The sequence below is a fragment of the Hylobates moloch genome, unplaced genomic scaffold (assembly GCF_009828535.3).
Source record: "Hylobates moloch isolate HMO894 unplaced genomic scaffold, HMol_V3 SCAFFOLD_20, whole genome shotgun sequence".
NCBI classification, from domain to species: Eukaryota; Metazoa; Chordata; class Mammalia; order Primates; family Hylobatidae; genus Hylobates; species Hylobates moloch.
Window position 1 is genome coordinate 2787040 of NW_026652295.1, and position 14845 is coordinate 2801884.

The 14845-nt window shown below is 44.1% G+C and overlaps 1 protein-coding gene and 1 long non-coding RNA gene across 7 annotated transcripts in view; one reads left to right on the forward strand and one right to left on the reverse strand.

Annotated features, from left to right (window-relative positions):
- Window positions 1-14845, forward strand: part of RIPK1 (receptor interacting serine/threonine kinase 1) — a 47256-nt gene that overhangs the window by 12671 nt on the left and 19740 nt on the right. For 3 of the 6 annotated variants that reach the window (XM_032140421.2, XM_032140422.2, XM_058432281.1), the window contains exons 2-7: window positions 241-463; window positions 1259-1415; window positions 4601-4738; window positions 6689-6917; window positions 9315-9464; window positions 13579-13655. In XM_032140421.2, coding sequence (XP_031996312.1) covers window positions 300-463; window positions 1259-1415; window positions 4601-4738; window positions 6689-6917; window positions 9315-9464; window positions 13579-13655 — 915 coding nt within the window. In that variant the 5' untranslated portion in view covers window positions 241-299. Of the gene's footprint in view, window positions 1-240; window positions 464-1258; window positions 1416-4600; window positions 4739-6177; window positions 6265-6688; window positions 6918-9314; window positions 9465-13578; window positions 13656-14845 lie in introns of those variants that run through there. The other 3 variants (XM_058432283.1, XM_058432282.1, XM_058432284.1) reach the window with 2 other exon arrangements.
- The window catches only part of LOC116459722 (uncharacterized), a 37160-nt gene continuing 24190 nt past the window's right edge, over window positions 1876-14845 (reverse strand). The window contains exon 3 of the long non-coding RNA XR_004245659.2: window positions 1876-3601. This is a non-coding gene — a long non-coding RNA (uncharacterized LOC116459722). The remainder of the gene's footprint in view (window positions 3602-14845) is intronic.

A 14845-nucleotide genomic window follows, 5' to 3' on the forward strand; every position in this document is an offset into this window, starting at 1 on the left:
GGTGGGGTGCACCTGTGGTCCCAGCTACTCAAGGAGGCTGAGGGAGAAGGATTGCCTGAGCCCAGGAGGTCGAGGCTCCAGTGAGCTATGATTGTGCCACTGCACTCCAGCCTGAGTGACAAAGTGAGACCCTGTCTCCAAAGGAGAAAAAAACTATATCTATCTATCTATCTATCTATATCTATATATATATATATATAATCTTTTTGCCCTGAGGTGTTCTCTCTGTTCTCTTTACAGGGTACGGCTCTGCCGGGGGGGGAAAAGTGGTACCATTTTGGGCGTTCTTGAGCTTCAGAATGCAACAAGACATGTCCTTGAATGTCATCAAGATGAAATCCAGTGACTTCCGGGAGAGTGCAGAACTGGACAGTGGAGGCTTCGGGAAGGTGTCTCTGTGTTTCCACAGAACCCAGGGACTCATGATCATGAAAACAGTGTATAAGGGGCCAAACTGCATTGAGTGAGTGGGGAACAGGGGTGGGTGGGCTAGGCTCTGAGCGGGATGGGGACGTTGGCTGTTGTGGGGCCGTCGGCTGCTGTGGAGCCATTGGTGGGTAGAGTGAGAGGGAGCCTGCCAAGATGTCAGGGTGACGATGGCTCTTAGGATTGTTATTGTCGCCGATGTGGACTCTGAGACTGGGTAGTGAAGGGCTCTCACAGCTAGTTAAGTAACAGAAGAGACATGAACAAGAAGGAAATAGAGAAAGACAAAGAGATAAGCATGGTGAGGGGGACAATGAAAAGGAAACAGGAGGATGGGTGAAGACAGACCTATTCACTTGCTTCACATTTTCAGTGAAGACCAGCCCTAAGTATAAAAATAAAAAGGCAGTTCATTCCTGAGAGGTTCTGAGAGCCTTCCCTTTAAAGCAACCAGTACAGTGGTTTCTCCTCTCTCCCTCCTTTGTCAGAGTGGTTTTGAGAGAGGCTGTTTTTTGGGTTTTTTTTTAATCGTACTGTCCATCACGGTCTTTTTTCAGGTTACCTTGCTGCTGTTCATGTACTTTTCATTCATTGATTCATTCATTCCTTCATTGATTTACATTTTTTGAGCATGCACTGCCAGTTGCTGGGCAGGAGTACTGTGAGGAAGTGAGAAACCGCTCTGCCTTCTAATACTTCTGGCCTGTGCCTGGAAGAGATCTGTACAGACCCAAGCATGACCCCAGCACGGGGGAGTGATGTGTCGGAGGTGTGCACCAGGCTCTTGAGGTACTGGCTCTGCCCTTCAGCATAGCACCTTTCCTGCCCACAGGCACAATGAGGCCCTCTTGGAGGAGGCGAAGATGATGAACAGACTGAGACACAGCCGGGTGGTGAAGCTCCTGGGCGTCATCATAGAGGAAGGGAACTACTCTCTGGTGATGGAGTACATGGAGAAGGGCAACCTGATGCACGTGCTGAAAGCTGAGGTAGAGAGTGCCCCTCTGCACGGGGATCCCCTGTGCTTGGGCCCTGGCTGTCTGTTATGGCTGCCCTTGGGGTGTTTGTTTGCAGCTTGTTAGTATAAAATTTGCAAATTGCTTGGTAGTTTGAATTTTCTTTTCCTTTTTTTATGGAGACAAGGTCTTGCTATGTTGCCCAGGCTGAACTCAAACACCTGGTCTCAAGCGATCCTCCCACCTCAGCCTCTCAAGTAGCTGGGATTACAGGCTCGATTTCCTGAAGTCAGTTTCTCCTTAAAACATCTATGCCTTGATCGGGCTCAGTGGGTCACTTCTGTAATCTCAGCACTTTTGGCAGGAGGATCACTTGAGCCTTGGTGTTCGAGACCAGCCTGGATAACACAGTGAAATCCCACCTCTACAAAAAATAAAAGGTGCATGTGAACAGAGTAACATCCCGTCTCTGAAAAAAAAGAGAAAATCTTCCTTGCCTTCTACTGCCCTGAGAGTGGTCTCTTCATCCTCTCGATCCTGTGGACAGTCCTCCGTAGTCTGTGTCTGAGGAATGTGATTGGCTGTTTACCATACCTGTCCGCTGCTCTGCAATCTATAGTTCAGAGACAAGCCCTGTCGTCGTGATGCAGACATCATCTGATGTGGAGTATATGCATGATGGGATGACAATTAAATATGGATTGATTAATGGAAGGATGTACACTATAAATGACCATGAGAGCAGATAGAATATTAGTGGTTGCAGTTTGATACCATTCAACAATGTTTTATTTTAAATTAAATATAGAAGATTATCAGCAACAACACTGGATAGGATTTAAAACATAAATAAAAATTGTTTATCAAAGTCAAATTATTTGAAAACATTTTTAAAAGCTTACGTGCCTGTTAAGATGAAGGCCTTGTGCTAGTTGCTCATGAATCAATAGCTAATATGATGCAGGTGAGTAAAAGGAGGCAGATAACTAAATGAGTGGTATGGTGTGATGGGGTTTTTCTTTTTTAATAGAACAAGGTCTCACTGTGTTGCCCAGGCTGGAGCGCAGTGGCACAATCATAGTGCACTGCAGGCTTGAACTCCTGGCCTTAAATGATCCTCTCACCTCAGCGTTCTGAGTAGCTGGGACTATGGGCATGCGCCACTGCACCCAGCTGTGTGGTGATATTTTTTTTGTTGTTGAGAGGAGTCTCGCTCTGTTGCCCAGGCTGGAGTGCAACGGTACGATCTTGGCTCACTGCAACCTCCACCTCCCTGGTTCAAGCAATTCTCCTGCCACAGCCTCTTGAGTAGCTGGGATTACAGGCGCCCACCACCATGCCTGGCTAATTTTTTTATTTTTAGTAGAGACAAGGTTTCACCATGTTGGTCAGGCTGGTCTCGAACTCCTGACCTCGAGATCTGACAGCCTTGGCCTCCCAAAGTGCTGAGATTACAGGCACGAGCCACTGCTCCCAGCTGATGGTGTTTTGATAGACATACTCATTGTCTGCTCTGGGAGTACACGAGAGGCACCCACTCAGCCTGGAATAGACAGGAAAGGCTTCCAATGTGAAGGACAAGTAGACGTTTTGAAGCAGAGAATTAGGGAACAAGTGTTCCAGGCAGAGAGAATACCACGTAGAGACTGCCAAATTTGGGGAACCGTAAATTCCTGGGTTCGGCTAGAGCATAGATTGCACAGGGTATGGGGAGGGGTGGTGGGATATGGCTGCCTTTATGGCAGATACTCCTACTTTTGCACTTTCTTCTCCCACCCCACAATTGCCAAGCCAACAGACATCTCACAAAAATACCTTTGGGAAGGAGAAGAGGTGATCACTTATATGCATGGTATTATAGTTTGATCAGATTGCTCTCCACCCCAGAACTAGAGAAGATCAGCTGTTTGAAGTAAACATTTTGATTGGGAAATAAGTCTTTGGTCTCCCATCCACGTACTAACCAGGCCTAACCCTGGTTAGCTTCTGAGATGAGAGAGAAATCACTGGGGACATGAGGCATTCTGCAGGATCAGGGGGAGTTCAGGTGCGCCTGTTTGGTGAGGCATTCTGCAGGATCGGGAAGTTCAGGTGCACGTGTTTGGTGAGGCATTCTGCAGGATCAGGGGAAGTTCAGGTGCACGTGTTTGGTGAGGCATTCTGCAGGATCAGGGGAAGTTCAGGTGCGCCTGTTTGGACTGTCAGGACATCAGGAGGACCTGAGAGAGAAGCAGAAAGAGAGGAGGGAGGGGGACCAACTTTGCTTCCTCAGAAGTTTTTCCTAAGTCCAAAGGTATACCAAGGAAGAAGAGAAAACATCTTTTCTGCTACTTTCTGTATGGTGGTGATCAAGCTATTAACGGTGTAGCTCAGCTACATCGTTATGTCATAAATATGGTTTGAGGGGGAATCTCACTTCTGTCACTAAAATTTTTTTCCCATTAACCAACAACCAAAATACATATACATTTTTAGGAAACATGTTGTTTGTATACTGATTTTTTGTTGTTAAGCAAAACTGTAACTTAACCACTATAATAGAAACTGGAATTGTTTCTGTTAATATCGATGTTCACATAACAAGAATACAATTGTAAGAACCAGTGACCTGAGACTCTACAAAAGCCTGAAGTATCTGCTACCAGGTCATCAAATAGATATTAATTCACTTAAGCGTAGTTTTAACATCATGTTTATCTCAGATTTTTCCATGATTGTAATCAGTGTGAACATGTTCCCTTGTATTCTTTTTTCTCTTAATGTTATTTTACATGTGATATTTCCATGGCATTATTCATGTCCTTAATGTAAACTTGGTATGACGTCGTATGAGTATCCCATAGAAAATGCTTGCTTGTATATTTATTCATCCATACATTCAACAAGCATTCCAGGTACAATCCTAGGTTCTAAAGAGACAGTCCTAAATAATATATATTTTTGTTCTCAAGGAGCTTAATTTTATAGTATTTTATGCATTACCAAATTATTGTGGGATTTTTGTTTTTACGCTAACAAAATACAACGTGAATACCCTTTGCCCCCCCGAATGAAATATTTCTTGTTTCCCAGTGACAGCAGTGCTGTGGTGCATCTGCTGGAAGGAAACCTGGTAACCCTCTCCTCAGGCTCAGATCCCACCACCCTTTCATGAAACAGTTGCTTTGGCCTATTTGATAACCTTTCCATTTCATAGACTTAATATCACTTGTTTTTAGATGAGTATCCCGCTTTCTGTAAAAGGAAGGATAATTGTGGAAATCATTGAAGGAATGTGCTACTTACATGGAAAAGGCGTGATACACAAGGACCTGAAGCCTGCAAATATCCTTGTTGATAATGACTTCCACATTAAGGTAAACCATCATCTGTAGGCTTCCAGAAAGTTGGGTGATTTTAGTTTTAATTCTGTGATGTAAATCCATTCTTGTACGTTGGAGAAGCTAAAGGAAGACCTAGCTCAGCTTATAACTGGTGATGATGGTGCCGAAAGGCTCTACTGGTGATTGAGAGGAAGGCTGCAGGCTTGAAGGATCGGGAGATAACTGTCAGGATAACTCATATCTTTTGGGGAGGACTGGAATTGAATGAGGTAGATGAGAAGACCTCTTTCCTAGATTGTATTTTTCTCCTCTGGTAGAAACATTCAAGGGTTGCCCTTTTCATCCTGGAATGGACCGTTGGTGCCATAATGTTCTCCAGGAAATCTGTGTCACCAAGACTCCCCTCCTCTGGAAATGCAGGGGAATGTGAAGGCGTGTGCGGAAAATCCTTAGAGTTCAGATATGGCCTAAGAGTGAGATCAGTGGCCGGGTGCGGTGGCCCACGCCTGTTACCTCAGCACTTTGGGAGGCTGAGGTGGGCAGATCACCTGAGGTCGGGAGTTCGAGACCAGCCTGACCAACATGGAGAAACCCCATCTCTACTAAAAATACAAAATTAGCTGGGCATGGTGGCGCATGCCTGTAATTCCAGCTACTCGGGAGGCTGAGGCAGGAGAATCGCCTGAACCGGGGAGGTGGAGGTTGTGGTGAGCCAAGATTGTGCCATTGCACTCCAGCCTGGGCAACAAGAGCGAAACTCTGCCTCAAAAAAAAAAAAAAAAAAAAAAGAGATCAGCAGTGCATCAAAAACCTCTACTTTGAAATTTTGTTTTATATTTTTATTTGATTGTTTACTTCTGTCTGTATTTTAAAAATCAGTTTCCTTTGAACACATTCTTTCCATTTTCGTAAAGGGAACAAGTGAAAGGGATTTTTCTTTTGTTCATTCAAGGGCAGGATTTAGCTAGGGGGAGTGTCATATCTAATTGGCTTCCGCAGCAGGAATCCAAGCACAAGCATCCAAAAGGGGAAGCGGAAGGGGAAGCAGCCCTGGGGGAGGCACCCAGGAGCTGCTGACACAGGGGCCTCTCTCCACCAGCAGTTCTGCATCTAGCGCTTTGTCCTAGTCTTAGACAAAAGACTAGGACAAAGGACTGGGAATAAAAATCCCTTATTCATAACCTGTCTTCAAATTCATGACTTCCCTCTTATGTCGTGGGTTAGAATCTGTGGATTTTAGGTAATCATGTGCTACAGTTCATCCCCACATGCTTGCTTGGATTCCCGGAGGCAGAAGTGGAACTGGCACCTATATTCTCTTCTTAACTGTACTGCTCTGTCATATTGCCCCGCCACCTCTGTTCTTGTTCTGTGTCTGACCTTGGTATTTTTCTCTCTGCTTTTTTGTCTGTTTTTCTCCTCCTTTCTACCCTATCTTCTCTTAGGTTCAGGCTACAGCTCAAAACAAGCAACACTGCAGTCCTTATCCTCAGTGTGTCTTTGGGATCCTTGGACACTCACATCCACGGGCCTCTGGATGCCATTTGGGGAAATAGAAGGTGTAGTACTTAGCCACTGTCTGCTACGTAAATGTGCAGAGAAGAAAATAACCATTTTTCCCCCAAGCCCCAGAAATAGTTGAAAAACATAGGCAGAGTCAATGGGGAATTAGAATAAATATGTTTGGTTGTTACTGTTGTTGTCAGAAACGTCTTCTGCTTTTCCCCTCCCACTTATTGCATAAGGAATACGATACCAGAATTTCATGTGAACGTTTCCTCGGGGAGATTGTACAAATGGCTGAGGAGACACACAGTTTCTATGAGTCTGTTGAGAAATCACTGTTTTGAACCTGCCCAGTGCAACCATTTCTGGAAAATTTACCATACCTTATGTAAAATGGATAAGCCCAAAATTTAAAGTTGGATCTGATTTGCTTATGACCTTCACCAAACAATCCCAGCGGCTCCATCTCTTTCACAGATCGCAGATCTCGGCCTTGCCTCCTTTAAGATGTGGAGCAAACTGAGTAATGAAGAGCACAATGAGCTGAGGGAAGTGGACGGCACCTCGAAGAAGAATGGCGGCACCCTCTACTACATGGCACCCGAGCACCTGAATGACGTCAACACGAAGCCCACAGAGAAGTCGGATGTGTACAGCTTTGCTGTAGTACTCTGGGCGATATTTGCAAATAAGGAGCCATATGAAAGTAAGGCATTAGAGGAGTGGGGTTTTGATATGAACCAACACTGTTATATGAAATAATGGGCTTCAGTGAAATCAGTTAAGGTTTATAATTGTTTGTTCTTTTAACGTCAGTCTTACCTGCTCAACTGTGAGTTCTGTGAGGGCAAGGACCACATCTGATTTATCCACTGCTGTCTCCTCAGCATCTACACGCACTGTGCCTGGCACTAATAGGTGCCCAGTAAATTTTTGTTGAATGAATGAGTAATCCCATTTAGGAATCAGTGATCATAGGATGAATAGGAACCTCGATAGCGTGTCATTAGCTTGAGAGGTGCTGTGAAATTCCAGGGTTCTTCCTAGACAGGGAAGTTGATTGTTTCTGCTTGTGAGGACTTAGCCTTTCACACTACAAGGCATATACTTCATACTTTCACTCATTCACTTACTCCTTCATTCAAGATTTCTTTTCAGTCCCTAGTCGGCATTGGGAATATAAAGATGAGTAAGTCGTGGCCTGTGTAGGAGAACAGAGACACTCTTCAGTTTGTTAAGTGCATAAACTAATGGATGTTTTCCTACATACTCTTCTTGGGTAATCATCAGCTCCCATGGTTTGATGATCATCTCTTTGCAAATGCTTCCTAAATGTGTGTCTCTGGCTCTGGCCTGGATATCCACCTGTCTTAACGGTCAGATCCATCACAGGTACCAGAGGAACCTCCAAAGCAGCATGCCCCAAACACACCCATCTTGTCGACACTGTCCTGCAGCTCGCCCTGCTTCACCCCTCTTCATATGCTCGGGAAGTGGCATTGCCATCCTTTTACCAAGTTGCCCAGTAAGAAACCTTAGAGTCAGGCCGGGCGCGTTGGCTCAAGCCTGTAATCCCAGCACTTTGGGAGGCCGAGGCAGGCGGATCACGAGGTCAGGAGATCGAGACCATCCTGGCTAACACGGTGAAACCCCGTCTCTACTAAAAATACAAAAAGTTAGCCGGGTGTGTTGGCGGGCGCCTGTAGTCCCAGCTACTCAGGAGGCTGAGGCAGGAGAATGGCGTGAACCCGGGAGGCGGAGCTTGCAGTTAGCGGAGATCGCGCCACTGCACTCCAGCCTGGGGGACAGAGCAAGACTCCGTCTCAAAAAAAAAAAAAAAAAAAAAAAAGAAACCTTAGAGTCATCCCAGACTCACCCTTGCCTCTCTCTCCCACATTCTATCAGATCTCAAAACCTATGAATTCAAGATATATGTATGACTCAAGATATATCTGCAACCCATCTGCCCTTGTCTGTCTCCACTGGCCTCTGCTTAGTTCAAACCCTCCTCGTTTCTGCGGCAGGCTCCTTCCACCGTCCACCATTCATGTGGCAGCCAAAATGGTCGTCCTAAAAGGCACAGGCAACCCTCTCCCTCATGTATTGGAAATCCTTCCCAGATGCTCTGTGGTCTTCAGGATGAAGTTCGAATTCCTCGGTGTGGAGTAAAAGGCCTTCATGTTCTGGCCTTTGCTTCTCTACTGGCCTCGTCCCTAATCCTCCCTTCTTTGTCAGTTACACTGAGTGAGGAATTTCTGGGATGCGTCATGATCTCTGTAACTTCTAGTCTGTTGATACCCTGCTTCAACTTGCCTGGAGTCCTCCTCCTTAAGTCTCCCTTTCCCATTCTTTACCTGCTAATTTTTCTGGACTCAACAAAGCCTTCCTGGACCATTTTAGTCAGGTTTGTGCTACTGGAACCCCTTGTACATCCTTCTTTTTTTTTTTTTTTTTTCTTGAGACAGAGTCTCACTCTGTCGCCAGGTTAGAGTGCAGTGGTGCAGTCTCAGCTCACTGCAGCCTCCACCTCCCAGGTTCAAGCAATTCTCCTGCCTCAGCCTCCTGAGTAGCTGGGACTACAGCTGCACATCACCACGCCCAGCTAATTTCTGTATTTTTAGTAGAGATGGGGTTTCACCATGTTGGCCAGGATGGTCTTGATCTCTTGACCTTGTGATCTGCTGTCTCAACCTCCCACAGTGCTAGGATTACAGGTGTGAGCCACTGTGCCCAGCCTCATCCTTCTTGAATAGCAATGATCACTCTGTGTTTTAAGTCACTCTCGTTAAACTGAGCTCCTAAAGACAAGGACTGCCCCGTATTTGCCTTTGCACATGGAGCATGCCATTGGCCTTGCCCACATAATCTTTTTGTTCCATCAGCAGGCAGCTTTGTTGAGAATTTCGTTTTATCTGCAGACATTAAGATATTGTTTGGTCAGCTCTATAGTGGAATATGTCAGCTCCTTGTCATAAGGCCGTTCCACTCTATGGAATGAGGCAGCTGTACCAGAGGCTGACAAAAATGAGCAGTATTGTTCAAGTTCTGTCACCTTCCTGCCTGAGAGAGGAGCAAGACCTGAAAGAAAGTCTTTGCTTTGTAGATGCTATTCGTAAGCAGCAGTTGATAATGTGCATAAAATCTGGGAACAGGCCAGATGTGGATGACATCACTGAATTCTGCCCAAGAGAAATTATCAGTCTCATGAAGCTCTGCTGGGATGCGAATCCGGAAGCTCGGCCGACATTTCCTGGTAAGAGCATCTTTTCTGACTGTGTAGGATGCATCCTGTGTGGTGATTTTCCTAGTAACATGTTGTTAGGAACTTGGTTTGAATCCTCAGAAAACTGAGTTCGACTTTACTTGTGGTTTTAAACTGATTTTCTTGATTTCAAACATGTTGTTCAATGCAAAGAAGCCCTCTCTCTCAAAAGCATGAAGGCACATAAGGCCTTCTTGTTTCCTTTCTTTGTAATTTTTAACTTGGGTTTAAATATACATAACATTAAATTTAACATTGTAACTGTTTTCAAGTGCACTGTTCAGGGGCAGTAAGTACAGTCCCATAGTACATTCACTTTCCATCATCTCTCTCCCTGCCCCGGCAGCCCCCATCCTACTTTCTGTCTCTATGAATTTAACTGCACTGGGTGCCTTATATAAGTGGAACCATACAATATTTGTCCTTTTGTGTCTGGCTTCTTCCACTTGGCATGATGTCCTCGAGGTTCATCTGTGTTGTAGCATATGTCAGAATTTCTTTCCTTTTCAAGGCTGAATAATATTCCATTGTATGAATAGAGTGCATTTTGTTTATCCATTCTTCCATCTATGGGCACTTAGGTGGCTTTGACCAGCCTTCTTGCTTCTTCACTTCTTTTATTTCCATCCCCTCCCTTGTTTAGCTGGCATCTTTAGAAAGTATTTTGCCATTTAGATTGGCCTTGTCACACAGGGATGAGGAAAGGTGCCTGGATGTTTGCTGAGCAGTATTCTGTGGTGTGGATGTACCACAGTTTGGTTAGCTACTCACTCCTTGAAAGACTTGTTTCCAGTTCTTAACTGTCGGGACTAAAGCAGCTTTAAATATTCATGGACATGTTTTTGTGTGAATATAAGTCTTCATTTCTCTGGAATAATACCCAGGAGTACAATAGCTAGGTTGTATGGTAGTTTCATGTACAGTTTATTTGAAAAATTCCCAAACATTTTCCCAGAGGGGCTGTGCCATTTGATATTCGGTGTCCGAGTGATGCAGGTTCTTGCATCCTCACCAGCATTGGGTACCCAGGCTACGCACACTTCTGCTTAGTCAACTACAAATTTATTTGAGTATTCCCACAAGCCCCACTTCAGGTTTGGTAATTCATTAGAAAGACTCACAGAACTCAAGAAAACATTTTACTTATGTCTCCCCTTTTACTGTAGTGGGTACAATTCAGAAACAGCCAAATGGAAGAGATGTACAAGGTGAGGTATGGGAGGAGGGTGTACAGAGCTTCCATAGCCTTTCAACACACACCGCATTCCAGTGCTTCTGTGTGTTCAGCAACCTGAAGCTCTCCAAGCCTCACCATTTAAGGTGATTTATGGAAGTTCCATTACATCCTCATGATTGACTAAATCATGGTCATTGGTGCTTGAGCTTAATCTCCAGTCCCTCTGTCCTCACTGGAAGTCAAAGGTGAAGCTGAAAGTCCAACCTTCTAATTATAGCTTGGTCTTTCTGGTTGCTAGCCCCCATTCTGAAGCTGCCTAGTTTTCTGACCCCACCCAAAAGACACTCTTAGAAGACTCCAAGGATTTTAGGTGCTACCTGCCATGAACAAAACCAAACCTTCCTGATTCTCCAAGGTGTCTTCTTTTATTGTTTCCTTTCTGTTTAAAGAACTTTCCTTAATCATTCTTTTAGGATGTGTCTGAACTCTGTCATTCTAAAATTTTTTCCTTATAGGGAAGGTGTTATTTTTCTCTTGCTGCTTTCAAGACTTTGTCTTTATTTTTCAGAGATTTAGTTGTTATTTATCTTGGTATGGATTCCTTTGGGTTTATTCTGTTTAGGTTTTACTCAGCTTCTTGAATCTGTAGGTTTATGCCTCTTAAACCATATTTGGGAAGCTTTCAGCCATTATTTCTGTAAGTACTTTTTAACCCCCACGCTCTTTCTCTTTTCCTTCTGGAACTCTGACAACATAAAAACTATATCTTTGGTTATGGTTATAGTCTCACAGGTCTCTGAGGCTTTTTTTTTTTTTTTTTCAGTTAATTTTCTCTCTCTTGTTCAGACTGGATAAGTTCTATCATTCTGTCTTCCAGTTCACTGATTTTTCTGTTTCTTCTCGATTCCACAGTTGAACCTGTCTACTGAGCTTTTTTTTTTTTGGACACGGAGTCTCCCTCTGTCGCCCAGGTTGGAGTGCAGTGACGCAAGCTCTGCCTCCCGGGTTCACGCCATTCTCCTGCCTCAGCCTCCCAAGTAGCTGGGACTACAGGCGCCCACCACCACACCCAGCTAATTTTTTGTATTTTTAGTAGAGATGGGGTTTCACCGTGTTAGCCAGGATGGTCTCGATCTCCTGACCTCGTGATCCACCCGCCCTGGCCTCCCAAAGTGCTGGGATTACAGGTGTGAGCCACCGTGCCTATCCTGCTGAGCTTTTTATTACGTTTTGGTCATTAAAGTTTTCAGCTCTAAAATTTATATTCTCCCCTTTTTTGCTGAGACTATTTTTCATTTGTTTCAAGCAGGTTCATAACTATTAATTGAATCGTTTTTATCATGGCTGTTTTAAAATCCTTGACAGGTAATTCTAACATTGCTGTCATCTCAGTGTTGGCATCTATTGATTGTCTTATTTCATTCAGTTTGGGGCCTTTCTGATTCTTAATAGAATGGGTAATTTTTCTGTTGAAACTTGTACATTTTCTTACTCTGTTTTGAGATTCTGTATCCTCTTTAAGCCTTCTGTTTTAGCGGAACTTTTCTGATAATGTTCTGACAAGGAAAGAGTGGTGGCCACCTTATTAGTGCTGGGTGGAGGTAGAAGTTCAGCCTCTCCGCTCAGCCCTTATTGACGCCCAAGGTCAGAGGCTCCTCTTCACTGCTGGTCAGGGGTGGGAATTCTGGCAGAGTCCACATAGTCTCCACTGACACAGAGGTGAAGGCACCTCATTACTACTGGACAATGTTAAAAGTCCTGATTCTCCACTAGACCTCCTTTGACACTTCCCCAGTGGGGAAGGGAAGGGTGGTCTTGTTACTGCCATGTGGGGCAAATCCAGGCTATTCTTGTGTTTTCCTGACACCATGGGAGTGGAGGGGCTCATTATCAGCTGGCAGGTAGGACAGCCCTGGCTTCCTGTTGGGTGGGGCTGCTGGGTTACGTTGTTACTGTCTCACGCGGTTGGATGTCGAGGCTCTCCACTTGGCCACAGCTGCTGTGGGTGGGGTTGGAGCCACAGGGTTTTTTCTGCGGTGGTTGGCTGGAACAGAATGGTTGTTGACTAAAAGTTTTCTCCTATCCAAGTACTAACCAGACCTGACCCTGCCTAACTTCCAAGATCAGACAAGCTTGGGCATATTCAGGATGGCATGGCTGTAGACTGACTAAAGGTTTTCTGTTGTCCCTTGCTGCCCCTCGCTTAGTTCTTTGGCTAGAAAGAGCAGGCTTTGATTGGAGATTTTTTTTTATCTTGGCTCTTGATGGTTTGAGGTTGCCACCTTTTCAGCCAAGTCTGACATATATGAGGAAAAGAGAAAATCCAGTGAACTCACTGTCGTGTGTTTCATCTGATCCTGAGGTTTCCTGCTGGTCTGCCTCCTTCTCTTCTCCTTTCAGAGACTCTGTATGTTTGTTTTATAAATAATATATAGGATGTTTTTGTTGTACTTAGAAAGAAGAATAAGAAAAAAGTCCACTCCATCTTCCTGGAACTGGAAGTTTCTTTTTTCTTTTAAGGCTAACAGCTGTAACCCATTACACTAAATCCTTGCTCTGACTATCCTGACCTCTCATAAATTTGATGCCAGAGGGACAGAAACATGGAGTTCGCCCATCCCTGTTCAGCTGGAGATGAACTCACATCAGGGAGCGGTTTGTGTTGCAGTCAGAGAAACTGCAGCACGAATAAAAAGCACAAAGAGCACAGGCTATTTAGGCAGAAACCCCTGGTTTCCCGTGTTCGCCTATCCCTTGTTCTGTCTATTAACCTGATTAGTCTCTATCAGAGTCAGTGATTTGGAGCTTAAATTTTTATTTTACTGCTTTGCCCACAGATTGAGGTAAGTAATTCAAAGATAATAGATGGCTAATATTTTTATTTTATGTTAGAAAATAAGAAATTTAAAGTACATTTTATTCTTACAGGCATTGAAGAAAAATTTAGGCCTTTTTATTTAAGTCGATTAGAAGAAAGTGTAGAAGAGGACGTGAAGAGTTTAAAGGTAGGCAATATAGCAGATGCTCAAAATATTAACATATCAAAATATATACTGTCAATCATGAAAACCAAAACAAAGATATTTCTTATTGAGATTTGAGGTAAGCTAGCTTGGTAAACATATAAAACAAAATGAGCAATTGTCTGCAAATATCATCCTGTTGGCATACTGGACCCATTTCTCCTTCAAAACTCATGAAATGAGAGAAAACATATATAGCAATATGAAAACAAAAGCACAGTGTCACTGGCAAAGGTTGGAAAGTACCATAAGGGGATCAGTCATTTTGAGGAATTCTTGAACGACAGAAAGACCACAGAATTATTCTGCTGAGACATGTAACAGAAAAGGAATACTAGCCCAAGACATAAGGCGGAGGAAACAGTACTGGAGGGGCAGTCTTGGGTCGGTGTACATAAGTAACAGCACAGTCACCTGGGACGTTGACAGGGGAGTCATTTGAGAACCTCATTCATGCTATTTAGGAAAGTCGGCTTCTCTCCCTCCTTCCCCTGTACTTAGCAACAGATGGCAGCAGCATCTGCCCAAGACTGAAGCAAGGAGGTGGGTTTCTGGGGTTAGAGGGACACGACAAGGCCCAGTTAGGAACCAGTCAACTAAGAGGAATGGAGACCACCCCGCCCCCCTGCCGACTCTGGAATCAAGCTACTGCCATACATCTTCCAGCAACTTACCCCCATAATCATGAACAGGAGACTACGGCAAATAAAACAGGCAAACAGAGATTTAAAAATATAATTTAAAAAAGAGATTGGAATCAGCTAAGATAAACTCTAAGGCAAAAAAGCATTCCCTCAAACAATCAGGAATATTTCATAATGATAAAAGGCCCAATTCATCCGGAAAGTATAACCGCTTTAAATGTGGATCTACCTTCAATAACATGACCTCAAAATCAACAGCCGAAAGTGACAGAACTCAGAGAAAAACTGACAAATCCACAATTACAGCTGAAGATTTTAAAACACATCTCTCTTCAATTGATAGAACAAGCAAACAAAAATCAATAAGGATATAGAAGACAGGAAGAGCATGACTAACACACTTGACCTAATGGAAACACAGGATACGCTGTACCTAATAACTGCAGCATACCTACCTGCTGTACCTAATAACTGCAGCGCACCTACCTGCTGTGCCTAATAACTGCAGCGCGCCTACCTGCTGTACCT